This window comes from Acomys minous (genome assembly GCF_964271855.1).
Source record: "Acomys minous genome assembly, chromosome: 10".
Taxonomy (NCBI): domain Eukaryota; kingdom Metazoa; phylum Chordata; class Mammalia; order Rodentia; family Muridae; genus Acomys; species Acomys minous.
In genome coordinates, this window is record NC_140491.1 from 36,742,855 (window position 1) to 36,762,209 (window position 19,355).

General features: G+C 43.4%; 1 protein-coding gene across 2 annotated transcripts in view; it reads left to right on the plus strand.

Moving 5' to 3' along the window:
• The window catches only part of MEIS1 (Meis homeobox 1), a 142,636-nt gene that overhangs the window by 18,625 nt on the left and 104,656 nt on the right, over nucleotides 1-19,355 (plus strand). For both annotated transcript variants that reach the window (XM_084799834.1, XM_084799835.1), the window contains exon 7: nucleotides 13,420-13,531. In XM_084799834.1, coding sequence (XP_084655960.1) covers nucleotides 13,420-13,531 — 112 coding nt within the window. The remainder of the gene's footprint in view (nucleotides 1-13,419; nucleotides 13,532-19,355) is intronic.

The following is a 19,355-nucleotide window of genomic DNA, read 5'->3' on the forward strand; positions in this document are numbered from 1 at the left end:
ACTAGCTCACGATTCTACCAAATGTGTGGAGTTCTTCTGCATGAGGCAGGGATGGTACTCTGCTCAAAGTGGCACCTCCTAAAGTGGGGGAAAGGAGTTACCCTTAGTGAATATACACTGTCCTCTTTCATATGGCCATACTTGTCCATGTTTCATCGTTCTAGATACAAAAACACCAGGCCAGCTTCTTTTTTTCTTGTTGTTGTTGCTGTCGTCGTCATTTGGTTGGATTTGAGACAGGCTCTCTCTCTATAGCTTTGATTGGCCGGCAAGTTACTATGTAGACCAGCGGTTCTCAGCCTTTCTAATGCTCGCACCATTTCCTACAGTTCCTCATGTTGTGGTGACCCCTAACCATAAAATTGTTTTCATCGCTAATTCATAGCTGTAATTTTGTTGTGGTTGTGAATCGAAATGTAAATATGTGATTTGCAGGATATCTGGTATGTGACGCCAAAAGAGGTCACAAGCCACAGGCTGAGAACCTCTAATGAAGACCCAGCTGGCCTCAGCTCAAAGAGGTCCACCTGCCTTTGCTTCTTGGGTGCCGGGATAAAAGGTGTGTACCTCTGCACAGGGTGGCCGTGTTCATTTTACTTAATGTGATTTTTCTTGGCCATAGTTTCTAACAAAGAAAATAAGGAGTTTTATATTTTGAACTGAACTTACTGATACACTGATTTTTTTTTTTAAAAAAGAAAGTTATTGAATATTAGACACACTTAGTTTCTTTTCTTTCTCTTTTCTCTGTTCCTATCACATGCTGGAATTTTCTGTGGAATATTGTTCATGAAGTTTTCATACCAGCTGTTTATTTGGTGACTTGGCCTATGAATTTACCACAGTGAAGGATTATGCCAAGCTGTTTTCAATAACAAAGTGATGAAAAAGCATTTAGGCTCTGGTCCTGTACTCGGCTGCACAAAATGATAGTGGTCGCCTAGTGACTCACATTCTGCACACTCGTCAAGTGTTCTCTTGATGATCAAATATTTTTATTCTAATAATTATTCAAATCCAACCACAGTCTGTATCTCAGTGAGTTTGCTATAAACATTTCTATCCTGGAATTGGGAATTGTAGCAACTCAGTTTTATTTTCCAAATTACCCTGCCCTTCCATTTAAGTAGACTGTTCTTCCCCCGACTCCTGGGGGGCATTTGGGAGGTTTGCTTGCTGTCCTATGGGAGTGTGTGAGTGTTTAGTGTTTATTCAGAGCCATAGAACATGCCACTAGAAAAAAGAGGACAATAAAACAGAGACGAGCTGAATCATTTGCCATAGTGACACACCTAAAATGAGACCAAGCCCAGGATCTTGTCATCCTGGGACGTGACTGAAGCCTTAACACTTGGCACCCTGCCCTGGAATCACACTACTTTTCATTGACCTTCAAGCCAAGCACTTGAACAAAGACAAGTTGGGCATCCTGGGAAGCAGAAATTCAAATTTGATCTCAGGATGCTTTGAGAAGATTCTCTCTGAAAACCATATCTGACATAATCACGGAAAAGGGTGAATAATCTCTCCCGGCCACACCTCAACCCCCCCCCCCCCCCCGCCACTGTTGAATTTAACACTGTCAGGCAGTTTAAAGATTCAAAAATTCTTGCAAACAATAGAACCAAATTGGTTGAAAATATAAACATCCAGAAATGCTTCTGCAAATCTGTAAGGAAATTAGATTAGATTTTTATTGCAGCCACCATGGGTATCAGTGTTAAGTGTCAGTTTCCATGATGGGACACTGGAAAGTGATGACTTTTCCTTGTTTTGTGGGTAAACCCTGGGGGCTTTCCCAGCATGAGACTATAGAGGTAGAAAAGGTAAAATTTTGGAAACACTTGAGGAAAAACAGGCCCCCTCTCCCCATACAGTCTAGGGAGAGTGACCTTTGGTTGAGAGGTAAAGTTACATCACCTTGGCGAGCCTCCCACATAGGTTGTGAAGTGGGGAGGAGTCAACCTCCACTCACCCACTCCCAAGAGAGGTAAGAAGCACCATGCAAACTGTGTCAAATAGTGCCCCCCGAGCACTGCATTAAACAACATGATTTCTCTTTAATTATACTCTGCCCATCTTTCAAAAAGCATCAGTTGACTTGACAACAAGAGATGGGTACTGTTTGACAGAAGTCTTGTTTTATAGACCATTTTATAATTATAGCGCTTCAAGAATAACAGAATTGTGACTTTGGGTAGGTCACTATTCTTCTGATACCGATCAAGGAATACAAAGAGACTGAGCTTGGCACACTTCTGTAAGCTCAGCACTCTGGAGCCCATGAGGTAAGAGAACAGAGAGTTTGAGGCCAGTAAGATTCAGTAAACAACAACAAACCACCAAAGCAGTTGGATGCATTGATGCACACCTATGATCCCAGCAACGGGAGGCAGAGGCAGGCAGATCTCGGTGAGTTTAAGGCCAGCCTGGTCTACATAATGATAGGCCAGCAGGGCTACATAGTGGGACTCTACACACACACACACACACACACACACACACACACACACACACACACACACACACCCCTTTGTCCTTCAACAACTTTCTGTGATATTGTAACCAACCACTGAGAACTCACTCTTATGATGCAACCCAGACAGCAGTACTGCTTGGATCCCATGCTAAGTACTCTCCCAGAGCTCCTAAAGTGAGTGCACTGTTCCTACAGTTTTTTATAATGTGTGCTAAGGATGCAGTGGTTTAAGCATCATTGGATGCTCTTGCTTGTAGAATGCTTGCTTAGAAAGTTTAGGAATTATAGTTGTTTCAGATAAGACATCTTTGAGTTTAAGTCTTAATTTCTTTGAGGGACAGTATCAAGTTTCAAATACATAATAAAGCACTGTCATGCAGTCTTATAAAGGGACTTACTAACACCGAGTGTGCTAGAATTTAGCTATAGAGTCTCCCCAACCCCACACTGCTGAATAGAAAAGATATAAAAATAACACAAATTTCAGGGGAGAACTATTGAATAAATTGTATGGCTTGAAATGTTTGCAAATAAATATTTGCAAATACAGTGATTACTAGTTGGATTAGAGTTTTATCTGTTTGTTTCAGTCACAGGTGGAATTCAGAAAGCTACCATTCCAAGGTATGATTTCTAGGGCAATGAGAAAAGGAAAGATGATGGTTATTAATTAATTAATTTGAGATAGAGTGTCAGTCTGTTGCTCATGCAGGTCTTGAACTCCTGGGCTCAGCTTTCCCTGTTGCTGGGACTCCAGTGCATCCCATGGTCTCTGGCCTCAGTGCATTCTGTAGGATGCTCTGTAACCAGGCTGTCTTTTTCTCTTCTGTTCCCTGCTCATGATCCCCTTCAACATCCTAATTAGTAGAATTTGGACACTTAGTACACTTGAATCTTCTCTACATTGCTTATCTGTTCTTTATGCCACTTTTGAGATTTGTGTAAATGCTTGTCCATTGCTTTAGCCATGATTCTTCTTTTGCCTTGTAACTTGTGGAATGTACCCCTTGTAGGAACCAGTTATCTTCTGAGACCACAGTGAGGCCTTCATGGGATGATGGTTAATAGTGAGTCTCAAAATAGAAAAGTTGCAGAGGGACCTGTCAGTGCCCAGTGCTGCATGGATGTATCAGAACTGCTTTTGAGACTTTCTGGGTGTTCATTTACACTTCTTGATCATTGATTTGCATTGTTCTTCCTTAAATTCTCTATGAATCAGCTCAGCTATGTACATTAATAGTCCTGAGGATTTTGGAGTAGAGACCTAAACAATGCCAGCTGTGGGAAAGATGCTAGATCTGAACTTCCCACTTCCTGCTCCTCCCACCTGTCATGGCGACCAGTCCCCAGGTATTGAGAAGAGAATGAAGCATGGGGAATTTATATATAAGAACTAGTAGATTTACAGTATCTTATTTGATGACCAAGCTGCCTTGCATTCCATTGTGATGCTTGTTTACCTTATGTACACTGTAGATTCGTGTTACTGTGTGTGCCTGAGTGTGTGCACATGTGTGCCTTTGTGCATTTAGACTTCAGTGATTCCCGGAACTCACAGAGTCACCTGATAGAAAACTTTTCATTTATAGATGAAATAACTCCTTGGAGAATTTTCACCAAAGGTTAAAAAAAAAAAAGCACAAAAATTCTTCATGCCTCATTACACAGAGATGGGGGGAATTCAGTGTTGGGGAAAAGATGGTCTTTTGTAGGACTTGTTTGTGAACTGGGAAATATAGAACTCAATTCAACAGACGTTTTCTTTATTTCTGTGAATTATGCGCCACTGCTACACATCTTCATACATACGTTAACGAATATCCAGTATATGTGTGTGTGTGTGTGTGTGTGTACATGCTCCTGTATGGGCACTCAGGCATACACCAAAGTGGCTTAGACACTGAGGTTTCACCTCTGTGCTGTGTATGAAGAAACCAGCTCGCACCCAGATGGTGGGTGCTATGCCTAAGGAATGACTACAGAGCCAACGAGATGTCTATCCAGACTAAGAGTTCACAGTGGCAAATGCAGGAGGGCTTAGGGTGTGAGCAGAGGAAGTGTGATAGTTTGGTGACAGCCGCAGACTCTGAGAGAGGATGCTGGACTTCCATTGTCTTACCACAGATTTACCATCTGGCCTCGGCTCCAAAATTAACCCTTGGGCCTCTGCTAGTGAAGTAGGAAGCCCACTTTATTGCAATATTAAATGGGGGCATAAGATCCTAGTTAAGTGTGGTGGCAAAGACCTTTGCTCTCAGCACTCAGAAGGTTGAGGCCGGTTGGGTCTCTATGAGTTCAAGGCCAGTCTTGTCTACATAGTAAGTTCCCAGATAGTGAAGAACCTTGTCTCAAAAGCAGTACCGTGGAGGCCTACAGATTCGGGGAAGGTAAAAAGAAAGTGAGGTAAAGAGAGAGAAGAAAGGAAGAGGAGTATAGGGAATTGGTGAAAACAGGGAGCATCATGTGTTCCCAGGAGATAACCTTTGGGAAAAGCCATCACTTGGTGATTAAGAGCATTTGCCACTTTAACAGATGACCTGGGTTTGGTTCCCAACACCGCCCTCTGTCACTTATAACTGTGACTAACTCCAACTCCAGGTGCTCCAATTCCCTCTTCTGACCTTTAGGGACATTGTAGTTGTGTGTTGTGCATATAGACTAGTAGGCATATATGTATGCATGCCTACCAGTGCCCAGGTGGAAAAATGGAATAGAGTAAGATAAAGTAAAGCTGCTTTTCTGTGGGGAGGATGCGTGGTCCTCCATTGGGGATTTTCTTTTCTTGTCACCTGCGGTTGCCTCCCACACTTTGTCACTCTTCAGTAGGAGATGTGACCCTGGAGATGTTTAATCTCAAATGCCCTGTTTAATGTGTAAGCTGTTTCTGAAAACAGTTCAGATATGTTAAACTTTATTTTTACTTTTACGTGCATGGGTGCTTTGTGTGTAGGTTTGTTTGTGCACCACATGCATGTTGGCTCACAGAGTTAGAAGAGGACATCAGATCCCCTGGAGCTGGAGCTGCACAGAGTTGTGAGCCTCTATATGGGTGCTGGGAATCAAACCCAGGTCATGTGGGAAAGCGGTCAGTGTCCTTAATTGCAGAGGCATGTCTCCAGCCCCTCCTCAAAACATTTTAATGTGAACCTTCACTCCACAGCCTCTGTGTATATCAAAGTATTAATTTTGAATGCTTCTGACATTTAAAAACAACTATAAAGCTTAAAGGGAAAGAGACAGATTTACTCCAGTAAGACAAACAAACACAAATCAAAACAAAGAAGGCTTACTGTCTGCCTGAACTTCCTTTGGTTAAATGAATTTTGTTTAATGAGTGCCACGAATACTGTTTAAATACCTATAAAGAAATTTACACTTTTCCTTAATTATCTATATTTTAAGTTGAGACGATGTAGACTCTGAGGCAAACGCTTTGAGACCATCCCTCCCCCATCCCTACAAAGTGCAAGTGTCTAATAAACAGTGGTTGAATGGACTTAGTGATTGCATGGTGACTTTTGTCTATGAAGCAGATGCCAATGGAACCTCTAAGGACAGCAGTAGGAGTGTCATTTCTATCAAATTCCAAGTCCTTATACCTGGGAACAGCTTAGCATTCCTCACTCCCCAGCTTCTAACCAGCACCGGTAAACAGAACCCTGTTTCTCACTGAAGTGGCTCACTTGGCTCCTCCTTCCTACCTGTTTTCTCTGTATTAGCATCCTTATGGCCCCTTTCCTTGAATGGCTAAGGGGTTTTATGAGGAATCCTATTGGCTGATACGGTGTGCTTCTGCGGATTCAAGAAGGATGTCTTGGAGGCAGAAAGTGGAGAGATGAGGCTAATTAGCTCTGGCTCTCCTGGCATGGTGGGATGGCACCATTTAGCAATGTCATCTTCTATGATAATGGCTAAGTGTGATATGTGTGTGTGAGTGTGCTGGCATGTGTAGAAGTGGGGGTGTCAATGACTGTGCCCATGACCATCAAGTACACAAGTATATGTGTCACATTGACTGGTGATTCTCCAGATCTGGAAAGCTCTGGAAGTCTCTGCCTTTTGAGAGGTGTCAGCTCTCGAAGTCATTAGAGAGTCTTTGCTGGAAAGTGCTAGAGGTTTGAGACCACATGGCTGCTCCCAATGAGTGCCTGCCAGAGTTTGAACCCTGCTTGTTTCACTGAGTTCTCCAAGCAGGCAGAAGACCCTCTCCTCAATCCAGATCGCCAGACTCAGTTCTCCGCCACTTTTTGAGTGGGACCAAGAGGGATGGGGTTGTTTCTGTTGTTTTACAATAATTAAAAAAAAAAAAAAAAGTTTAATTTTAGTTTAGAAAAGAGGATTTTGACATCATTCTCCTATGAGTGGTACGTCCAGAAGAATCATCAAATTATTTTGAATGTTATAAAGTGACTGATAACATTAGATTCCAAATTAAATTTGATGGGGTGGGAACAAGCAGACCACTGGGAAATCATGTTATTCCAAGGTGAAAATAAAATAAGTTTGCATTCTCTGGGTACACACCAGCTGGGAGGTAGCCGAGCTTAGCCGGCTTCTCTGCTGCTGCTGAGTGATGAAGATCATGGCCAAAAGCAGTGTGGAGGAGGAAAAAAAAAAGCATCTAGAGTTTAAAGTTCTGTGACGTCATCAGGGGGAGCGAAGCCAGGAACTCAAGGCAGGAACCGAAGCAGACCATGGAAGAGCACCGCTTGCTGCCTGCCTTGCTTTATGCCTTGCTCAGCTTGGTTTCTTATGGAATCCAGGACTACTTGCTCAGATGTGCCACTACCCACAATGGGCTGGGCGTTCTCACACCAGTCATTAATTAAGAAAATGCCCCCTTAGGCTTGTTTAAAGGCCAAGCTGATGGAAGCATTTTCTCCATTGAGGCCCCCTCTTCCCAGATGGCTCTAGCTATCCTGTGTCGGATTAATAGGGTGCAGGGGGAGGGTGGGACCTGGCCAGCATATAGCCCAAGACAAATGTTAAGTATTCTTTCCACGAGGCCTATGACCTGGATATACCTGTGTGGAGATGCTGCAGGCTTGTCTGATTCAATCTGAATTTTCCTATTAGAGCTATAGTAGCTGTCACTTAATTGAGTACTTGTTGCATTATACATATATATATATATATATATATATATATATATATATATATATATATGCATGGAACACAGTTTTTAAGGGTTTTGTGGGATTTTTTTGTTAGTATAAAAAATACTGGGTTACATCATGACATTTTCACACATTGTACTTTGCTCATATTCATTCCCATTACTATTCCTTCTCCCTCCTTACCCCTCCTGTTGTACCTTTCCTCTTTTTGATTATTCTGGGATACTTTTTAAAGATTCCATTTTAAAGATAAGGTCGTTAAGGTTAAAGAAGTTGTGACTTGTCTAAAACCATGTAAGTAGTCCAGCAAGGTGATAAGGTCTGCCGAGTTCTTTTTCTTTCCTTCCTTCCTTGCTTGCTCGCTTTCTCTTCCCTTCCCTTCCTGTGTTGTGCTACAACTAGCTATTAACAGATTTGACAGTAGTGCACGTTTGGATGGATGTAAGCATGTGAAATGCATTTAGATTCTTATTTTGTAATTTAACGCAAGCAATCACAATATCAGGTACAGTTTAGCACAGAGATACCATGTCTATTGACTGATCTATGAATTTGCTCAAAACTATATTTGTGGTGTTAGAGAGGTGGCTCAGAAGTTAAGGTCATGTGCTTTTACAGAGGACTGGAATTTGGTTCCTAGAAACCATGTTGTATACCTCATGATTGTCTGTAACTCCCGCTCTGGGGCATCTAATACTCCCAAGGTCACTTGCACTCAAGTGCACATATCCACACACAGACACACACAAGATATTTTAAAATGCATTTGTGTGTGTTATAATAAAAACATTTTGTACGATGGGAGATATAAGGGTGAATGAGCCGTGTTCAGAAGAATTCATTGCAGAGAGTTACAGATGGGTGCAACAGGTCACCACAAAACAATGAGGTAGTGAAATGACCGAGGTCCTGATGAGGTGGTTGGAGCGTTTCAGAGAGAAGCATCTCAACCAGGGACAGCATAGGCTTAACTAGCAAGGAAAAAAAAAATAGTGCCTGGGTCTTTCAAAGCAGAGCAAGAAGCCATTGCAGGCAGGGGAGGGTGGGCTTAGGGTTCGAGTGATAAGCTGCAAAGCATCTTACAGAGATCACATGTGGCGAGGCCTGCCAGGATGCTAGGAGCAAGGGGGAGGAATGGCCCCCAGAGAGGCTCTGCTTCTCGAATCAGGCTAATGAACTCAGACTGTACTCCACAGGCAGTAGTAGGAGCAGTTCATCCTGTATCGTTTCCTGAGCCCCATCACAGGGCTGTGCTTGATGCTCAGATTCTAACAGTGAGGGGAAAAAAAGGGGCCATCCCTGCTTCCATGGGGCTGGAGCTCTAGGGAGTCTCAGCCTTTCCAGAGCTGGGGAGATTTGTGTGACAAAGTGGTAAAAGTGGACAAGGCATCTTGATTCTCATAATGGGGTTCAGGGGAGAGATCCGGGGGAGGGGTTGAGAAACAGATGGTTATAGGGGGTTTTGCAGTGGACGATGGTATTGATATGTATTAGGATGGAGAATAGAACAGAACAAGTAAACCAAGCTGTTGCACACCTGTGCTCAGCAGGTGGAGGCAGGAGGATTGCCGCAAGCTTGAGGTCATCACGGTCTACAGAATGAGCTCCAGGCTGCCCAGTGAGGCTTTGGGGGAGGAGTTTAGCCTTGCACTTGCTGAATGAAATAGACATCTTTGTATGGTGATGGCTCAGCACATAACGGTTTGCGTAGGTCAGAAGAGCAAAGAAGACACCCATAGACCCAAGTTTGGTTTATGTATGTCCTAATTCCCTTCACACGAGTGAAAGGGATTGTCCAAGGAAAATGTAAAAGGTAAGAAGAGATCAAAAGATCTCCGAATCTAAGGCATAGACAGAAAGAGCCATGCAGTTTGTTGAGATAAGGGCAGGGAAAGTAGGAACAGTAATTTTAGCTAGTTCCGTCAGCTTCTCTTCCAGGCAAACATTAGCCATGGGGTTTCCCAAGCTCTTAAAAGAGCAGTTTGGGCAGAGTGAGCTACCGTCCTTGTCCTGAAATGCCCTATAGTCAGGAGAGGCCATGGCTGCCCACTACCAGATGCCAGCAAAACTCTTTCAATAGAAAGTACGAGAACTGAAACACTGAAAAGAGAACAAAGAAAATGAGGTTCCCCCCCCTTCATTCTTAAAAAGTGGGAGAAAAACAACAAAAACAAAAACAAGGAAACAAAAATGGAAGTGTGCAATCTTCCAAAGCAAAAAAAAAAAAAAAAATGGTGAAAACTATTGCTTGCTTCAAGGATTTTGAATTGCTGTCCATAGAATTAACCATGTAGTTAAGGCATTTTTTATATAACATATAATATTTACCCGTCAATACAGAGGCGCTTTCTGATAGACAGCTGCTTTCAGCTGCTCCATCCCACATAGGACAGTTAAGTTCTGTGTGGAGGGTATCACTGCGCCATGCCATGCGGCAAGTGGAGACTGAGTGAGTCTGAGTGAGTTCAGAAGTCTTCCGTCTAGCTTTGTGTCTAGGGCTGTAAATATCTCCTAGATTAATGATTCTTATACTTTTAGGGGCAGATAACTTCCCTTGAGAATTTGGTGGACAGCTACAGACATTACCTGCCCCCCTTTCAGGAAAAAAAAATATGCAAGTATGTATGTTAACATAAGGATTAGGCAAGCAAGTACATACATATATGTATGCATGCATGCATACATATAGGCATGCAAGAATTAGTAGTACAGATGTATCCCCGCCCCCCCCCCCCGCCCCTCCAAATTATTCCATAGGTGGGATCAGACTTCAGGTTAGGGCCTTTGTCTTAATGGATTTCTCACAGATAGGAATATAGCCACCACTCATCCTGAAATTATATACACCGAAGACAAGAAGGTTCTTTGAGACTTAATTTAAGGCCATGACTAAAATTTGCTGTACCCAATGCACCGTTGATTTTATTCTGTCAGCCTGGCTTTCAAGTGGCCCCAAGCAACTCACAACTTCACAGATTTATGTACTTAATTACATGCACATATTTTAATTTTAAAAATAATGATGCTATTTGGTGAGACCATATATAGTCAGAGACATGTGTTATTATAACAGAAACTCCCCGGTACATGGCTTTTGGGGGAGTTCTTTCTGATTAGGGCTCTCTTACATATTTATACTGGAGGAGTTCATGAGCTGTTTCTGATCCTTGGACTTTAATCTTGCTTAATGACCTGCAGTAAGCACAGTTCTTGTTCTGTTTTGGTAACCCTGTGGATTTCTTCTGATGCTCAGTTTCTTGTGACCACACCATTCTTGAAATGCTAATACACAAAGCTAATTCAAGAAAGGACCACAACAGTTAGATTTCACTTCAGGGAGCTGCATTCAGTATTCACAGGCCTTCTGGAAAAGCTAGTCTCTGAGAAGAATGATGTTAGGTGGAAAATGTGGGTGCCAACTTTTGGCGAACACAGGAATTTAAACATATAGGTTGCACAAAATTTGGATAAAGTGAGGTGGAATCCAACACTTCTTGCATGAATGCCTGTATAATGTGGCCATAGCTGTGAGAAAAGAGAAGCCCCTGCATCTAAGACCCAACACAATGAAAATGCAATGAATCGGAATGCCTCACAGATCATAGCGGAATCAGAATTTCCAGCAAGGAAAATCTTTTCATGGTGAATTAAGTGGTGGATGGAGAAAAATGGTGATGAAAAAGGTAGGCACCCATCACAAACACTGAGCTCAGGGCTCACCGCTGAAGATTTAAGAACCTTAGCTAAAGCTATGCAGAATAGAATGTGGAAAATTGAATTTACTAAACAATTAAGCATTGAATTAATCTACATCCTGCACAGTAGAAAAGTGGGGGGAGGGAGCGAAGGAGAACTGAATAAATCAGTGGAGCTCATTAAAAGATAGTGAGTATATCAGGCCTGTTGTGGCAGAAAGGAGGGCAGTTTACTGTCTGACATGGACTGGTTCTCTGGTTCCAAGGCATCTTTTTGGAGCCCTTGCTCTTAATCAGATTAACAAACGTGTTTCTGATGAGGTTAGGCTGCTGCTCTGTATTTTAGCTTGTTATTGCTAGCCTTTCTATTAATTACAAGTCAGATCACCAGTCAACACTAGTAGTGAGGGACAACATAAGGAAAATGAGAGTGCCCAGGAGACGTCACTCGCAGCATCTCATGCATCCGGAAACTCCCACGGGCTCCTGCAGCCTCCCACATGCCTTGCTGGTCTTTTGTTCAATTACAGTTAATGCAATAGTTTGCCATTTTCTCCTTCTAATTATATTTTCAAGTGGGATTTGTAGCACACAGAAAAACATCCTTTTACATGTCGAGGCACCGGGGTTTTGTGCCTGGCATTGTCTGTCCCCTGGGTGCTCTACCATTCTCTCTGCAGAGCTCTGAATAAACAAGTCCCCCTTTTTTAGAGCTGCGGTTGTACAAACTGAAAATTTATGCATTAACTGTTTGCATCCTGAGCATGTGTTCCAGATTACATCTTACAGCATTCTTCTGGTATGCTTCACAATGGATGTCCGCGAAACACACTTCTTTTCACAGTTCACATATCTCTCAATCACAGAATCCACAGATCAATTAGCACTGTTTTTAAAAATATGCATACTGGGTGACTTAAACATGCAAGGGACATGTTCTGGGGCTTGATTCCATTTTGGGGGTGGCATGGGTCTTCAAGCCAAGGGTGAGGTGAGGTGTCCATTGGAGGAGTATTGGGTCTCCCTTGGGGTTCCAGCTGAGCAGGCCTTGGGGACAGGCTCTTCGTTTTCTTGTCCCTGGATGTCTGAGTTGTTCGATCTTCTCAGCTCTTCTTCTTGTCTCTGGGATGGGTAAATGCTTTTCAAGAAATAGAGAAAGAGCAGTGATTCTGCTAGGCATGTTCCATTTGTGGAAGGGTCAATAGGCTTTATTATAACAGCGTCACAAACCATGACCGTCTATGACTGAAATAGCGTAGATGTATCTTACACATAAGATCATCTTGATTTTCCACGAATACTCTTGAAGACAAACATCAGTTCCCATCCAGGAGCCAGCTCTCTTCTGCATCACTCCTACTCCAGGGGATGGCCAGTGACTCATGAGGCTGGTTTTGAAAGCAAACACTAAAAGCTCATTCAAGTCTTTCTTTCTGGTGATAACGCGAGATTTGGAAGAAGTATCCCCGTGATTGTTTTCCCTAAGAATTGAATTTACGGCCTATCTGAACGTTACTTTCAAATGCGCCCAGTGATAAGAAGCAACATCTGTTTTCTGTTCAATAGTACAAGAAGGCCCGGCATGGGGCTGAGTGTACACGGTCCATGCGAGTCTATTGTTAAGAGTTTCTTTTTTTGTCTCTGTGCCTGGTCCATTTGCAGTGTACTGTCAGGCAACGAGCTGACACACACCAGCTAGTGTTCTTCCAGGTCAGATTGTGAGATCTTCATGCCCCATCCAGGGTTGTCTCCTAGAATGAAGCAGAGGCCTCTGGGAGCACAACGTTAGGGAGCACCACTCCCATTTTTGCACTTCTAGGGTAGCAGAGTGCTCTACCGGAGGGTTCAGATATAGTTAGACTCAAGTGTTAGCAACGCCCCCTTTGTCTAAGATGTTTTTGTTTCCTTGTTAGTAAGTCGTACGATCACCTATAGACCGAACATTATAACCCGGAAGCTGAAACTGGCAGATTTTGAATATGCGGCCCTGAGCTAGGACCAGTTCTGAAGAGGAGTGGGAATGATGTCATGCTGTCCCCATGGCCCTCCCCCAAATTGTCATTGTCTGATGGGATCACACCCTTCTAACAGATGGCTTTTACTCAGATTTCTGATTTGTGCCCCACAGCCCTCTTGGAATAGAGATCATGATGACACGGCATCCACTCGCTCAGGAGGAACCCCGGGCCCTTCCAGCGGTGGCCACACCTCCCACAGTGGGGATAACAGCAGTGAGCAAGGTAGGAGAGGCATTCTCATTCTTCCTTGCTTCTTGCTTCGTGCTCGAGGGTGGGGGGGGGGGGCGCGAAAGAGCAGAAAGCCAGCCACTGCCCACAGAGCTTCTCTCAGAACGTAAATCCCTTATGATGTGAGAATCCGTCCATCCTGTTCAGTCTCTGGCCCATGTCCTCAGTGCCCTCCTAGCCACCTGTCACCCGGTCACCTTCCTGAATCAACTTAGGCAAGACTAGAGGAATAGACAAGGAATTCAAATGTGCAGAAACAGCTTGGCACTAATACCTACTGTGACATACTTGGGGCTTTTCAAAGTCTTGTGAAGAAGCCTCCACTAAGAGTCCAAATAAATGATAGCTAAAGGTTTTTTGTTTTTTTGTTTTTTTTTTTTTTTAGAAAGTCCAAATAAACAATAATTTAAGACTCTTAGGAAGACCTGGAAGCCTAGCTCAGTGGCAGAGGGCTTGCCTTGCATGCACTCGGCCCTCAGTTCGATCCTAGCGCTGCCAGAAATAGTGTGTGTGTGTGTGTGTGTGTGTGTGTGTGTGTGTGTGTGTGTGTGGGTGTGTGTGTGTGTGTATTTTGGGGTAGTTCTTAGAAGGCCTCTACACTGGTCCCCCTCCTCATTGGGTCTGAGGTCATCTCTTCTGGTTTGATTTACTTGACTCTCTTTGAGGTTTGGCTTCATTGCAAAGCCAGATTAGACACAGGAGGGAGTCCCACCTCCTCTGTGTTGCTGCACTGGATGTATGCTGGTGTCTACGTGGACATATGTGTTTTATAATAACTAGCAAGAAATAAAAGCTTAAACATCAGAGTAGCCTTCAGCAACAGGGGGCACTCAATATCTCAATGTTTTGGAGGAGGACTTTAATCCTGCTGATTTTGTGTGTAATTAATGAAATTAAAATTTGCGTCTGACCATGAAAAGACTGCTTTACTCAAGTTGACTCTGGGTCCACAGTAGGTACAACCTTCAAATTTAGTTTTGTGATTTTTTTTTTTTTACTGGAGTGTTATTCATCAGGACAGGCATTTGGTTGTCTAGCTTAATTGGGACACACTGATTAGAACTGCACACTCTACAATGGATTTAGCATGACTGACTGTAAAAAAGAAGCAGGGAAGTTCCCTCTCTCTCTCTCTCTCTCTCTCTCTCTCTCTCTCTCTCTCTCTCTCTCTAGGCATATGTGTGGTATTTTCCCCAGAAGTAACTTCGGCAAATGTAATTTTAAGCATTGGAGACATTTTATTGTTCAAAAAAAAAAATTTGCTGACTTCATCAGAAGCAGAAGTCTAGTGAAATGGAGCCTGGAATAGTAGGCAGGTCGAGAGCTGAGGTAGAAGCAAGGTAACCTCTGACCTCTGACTTTTACTGAAAAACGACAGGCAGCATAAATCCAAGAGGCCCCCTTTCCCCCCTTTCAGGTGTGTGTGTGCTTTACGGCATCACTGTTCAGAGTGTGTGGGTAGTGTCAGCGCTTTCCTTCGGAGGCCTGGCTTGAAGAATTCCACGTACATTACGAGTTTTCCAAGAGGTGTAAATGCAGTTTAATTTCTTTTTTTTCCTATAGCCTAGAAGTGCTACATGGGGTCACAGCCTAGAATTTTGCTTCATTTTTGCTTTTGCTTTTGTTTATATATATTTTGCTTTTGTTTATATATACATATATCCAGATAGATATAGATATAAATATAGATATATAGATATAGATATCCATCCAAGGATCAGGGAGTCATTTAGCTGAGGCATAAGGGCTTGCAGACTGAGGAAACATACTAAAGCTTAGGCCTGGAACGTGTGCATTTTCTCAAACATGTTCAGAGGATTTTTGGAGGACAAAGAGGTCCTCCCTGCTCCCCATACCTGTGCCCAGAAAATAGGAGTTTGTATGTTTCTTTCACTGGACCAGTGATCTCCCGAAGCCCAGATGACAGGGACAGTGTATCTCCAGGGTCCACTTACCCTGCTTGTGGCTAGCTTTTCACTCCTTCCCTTTCGCATAAATGATCTCATTTGAATGGTCTTGGTTGAACCAATTGAAAACAATCCTGGGCTTGGAGAAATGGCTCAGGTGGTTAAGAACACTGATGCTCTAGCAGAGGACCTGGGTTCCATTCCAGCACCCACATTCAACGGCTCATAATCTCTTATATCTCTGGCTCCGCGGAACCTGATGCCCTCTCCTGGCCTCCTTGAGTACCGTACACATGCGCTGCACATACAAGTATAAGGTGGCACTGTGCACAAACGTAAACATAAAAAATACATTTTAAAAACTTCAAAAAGTAATCAAAATAACCCTGGCGCCCCACAAAGGACAGGACGTCAATACAAGATAGATAGGTTTGTGATGTGTGGGGGTGCCTGTGCAGTGCAGACCCACCTGCCTCAAGTGTCCTGCATCTGAGACTCTTCTCTTCCCTCCCTCGTCCTCACCTATGCACCAAAGAACCAAAGACAATTACTCCCACTGTGATCAGACAGGAGCCTTCTATGCTGAGTCCCCACTCACCCCCCAACTTGTAACAGCAGGAATGGGAGGCATAGCTTCAGTCTTCCTTGCTTTCCTAGTGGATTTAATTTGGCACACAAGGTTATTCCTGCTGAATGCAGAGCGATGCCTGAAACTATTGCTTAAACAACTCGTGGGCATTTCCATGCTAGCCAGGACCCTTCTAAACCTGTTTCCTTATCCTGGAGACCTGTGGAGCTGAGCTTTTGTGCAGCCTCCGGATTAACTGTGCACAGTGGCTTTTGCTTGCTTTCCCTGTCTGCCCCTTCTGGCAGGCATGGAAGTGGAAGCTGTGCCAGCATTTGGCTCATAGTACATATTCTAAATAGTTATTTACACAGTTTGAATCCATTTTAGTCAACTGGATAAATAACAGCCCTCTTCAAAAGATTTATAAATCCATAAATATGTCTTTAGACATATCCAATAGACAGAAGTAACTCAGTCTGTCAAGAGCATACCCAAAGAGGTGTTTCCCCCACAGACAAGAGAAGCACACATTTCAGAACTTTCTTCACTACACTATTTGAATTGAATTTATGTTTAGTTTTTCATCACTCCGTTAGGGTACCTTTGGAGCAACATAAATAAATGAGTAGATGGATGGACAAACAGACAGACAGACAAATACAAAATCCCTTAAGCGTTGGCCCTCTGTTAAGTAGCCTCTCTTCTACATGGCGTAGGTCCTGAATAGCTATGCACACTGCAAATGATACCTGTAGTTTTAAGCTTTTAAAGAAATTAAGTCATCCAGGAAAATTTCAACTTTCCTGACAAATTAGAAGGTGCAATAGCTCTTCCTTAGAGCCCTAGCAACTTGGCACTTCTTGAACACATGATCTTTTTTATATTAATAACTTATAATCAATCAAATAATTTCAAGACAAATTTTGCATAAGGATAAATGAAAAAAAAAACCCAAATGCAGGCATTCAAGAGAGGGGAGAGATAAGGTATATAAGCATGACGATGCCAAATATGTTATGGGTGAGAGACTTAGTCCATGATTTGAAAGGTATGTGTGTATTGGGATTTTTGTTGCTGTGACAAACTTATCTTGAAACAACAACTTAAAGGATTTATTTTTATTTTGGCTCACTCGGACCTCCATTGATTCTGAGCATGTGTGTGATGAGGCTGAACATGGCGCAGCGCATGAGGTAGCAGAGCATCACTTCATGGTAGACATGAGGCAGAAAGACAAGGGACAGAATAAGATGCACTTTCAGGGACATGGCCCTGTGGCCTACTTCCTCCAACTAACCCTCGCCTCCAAATAAGCCATTCAACTCTGAATTTGCCAATGGACCAATCCATTGATGAGGTTTAAGCCCTCATGTCTCTTCGCTTTTCAAATATCCATCAGCTGACGACCAGACCTTTAACACATGAACCTTTTTAGGGAACACTTCATATTTAAACCATAACAGTATCTTTTCCTCAACTGAAATTACTTATCACGACAACTCTTCCTGTGTCCACCGCTTTCAGTTCACATTAACACTCGTGACCCCTTTCCGGAAATTGATTCTTTAACTGCAGAGCCCCTTTAAAACTGGCATTTAGAAGGGAGGGCTTCATGTCTGTGGTTTCTCTGGGGGATTCCGTTGCTGTTGCTATGACACTGACTTCATCTCTTCTGTAACTTCGCAAAGACATTCGAGCAAATTTCACTTTATCCCTCTTGGATCTTTGCTTAGCTTCCCATTTTGCAGGAGAAAAAGGAAGTAGAGGAGAAATACTTGAAGGTCAACGACCAATTCAACCCTGAGATCTGAGACTCTGTGCTTTGTAAGCGCTTTAGGCCAGGGCGTCCTCAGCAGTCCCATGGGATGCGGCTGTAGGTGGTACATTCCAGCAGGTGTGCATTTTCACAAGTCGCTGTTATCTGCCTGTGCATGGTTGTCCTGTGGAACAGAACGCAGCCCTAGTGGAGGAAGTCGTTTGGAGTAGAATGCCTACCCAGCCTAGTAACTCCTTATCCCACTGGATCCAAACTCCTTGCTTAAGAGATGCTCCAATCATTCTGCCACTCCAGCAGCTTTAGCAGTGACTGGCAGAATTATTTGGACATGTCACTTTTTTTTTCTTTTTCTTCCCCTTTTTGTTCCAAAGTCAAGAGAGCTGACTAGCAGATAATAAATATAATAACACTGGACACAAGGGTTGTTGGTTGGGTAGATATTTCCATTCCTTCATCATGTAGAGCAGGTGATGGAGGAACAGAGATGCTAAGAGGTTGCCTAAAGGCCACATGTTGTTTTGGTGAGTGAATTGAGGCTTGATGCTGTTGGTCTGACCTCAGAACTCAAGGTCCTGACTACCACAAACTATTCCATACGGTACCTTCATGTGTCTTGTGAGTAGAAAAACAGGCTATGTGTCAGAGTTCTTCCTGTTGCTGACACTGTCACTCTTCTGGTATGGCTGTACTGGTCCAGCGCTGGGCTCTGTGGTGGTGGCAGCCACGGGATGGGAGGAATCAGTGAGATGCAGTAGCGATGCTTTGCTGGAGAGCAAGGGCCCAGCTTTGTATTCTAAGAGGACCGATTACTGTGCCACTTACAAAGGGAGCACACTGATTGATATGATTAATTTGTATTCTGTATTAAGAGCCTGCACGACTTCCCGCCTTCAGAGGCTTATTGAATCGAGAATAAGAGCACAGAAAACAAGGCAGAGCAGCTCTCTTGCAGAGCATTTCCCACTTAAAGCTCATCTGATTGTCTTCTTTTGTGAGGTTGAAGAGAAACTGTTATTTTTGACACTGGAATTTGACGAGAAACATTTCAACCTGAAAGGACCTTAAGGGTTCTGGGAAGCTCTGAAACCCACTTGTGAACTTCCTCTGGGGGCCAGGACTCCAGTCAACAACAGGACCACTGGAAAACAAACCAAAAAAAAAAAAAAAAAAGGCGGAAGCAGTATGTTTCTTTAAAGAGGGCATAATGAAAAGCATGGCCCTTTCTGTATCCTACAGTAGCAATAGCTGTGGTGCCTCCCACCACCCTCACCCCCTCTCCATACCAGCTTTTGTGTGAGTTCAGGCAGCAGAGAGGCAGAAGGCAGTTCCCTGTATTATGGGAGGGAATTTCAAGGCGGGTTGTTGAGACCTGTGAGGCCAGGCAGGCAGGCAGAGCGGCAGGAGAGGGGGTGGGAGACAGAGGGAGAGAGGGAGGGAGGGAGGGAGGTGGCGAAGGGCCACATTGCGTTCCAGATGACTGAGCAAGGATTTATATGCAAGCTCGCCTTTTTACATCATGAAGAAGAAGAAGAAAAGTAATAACAGCCCAAACCCAAGCATTTGAAA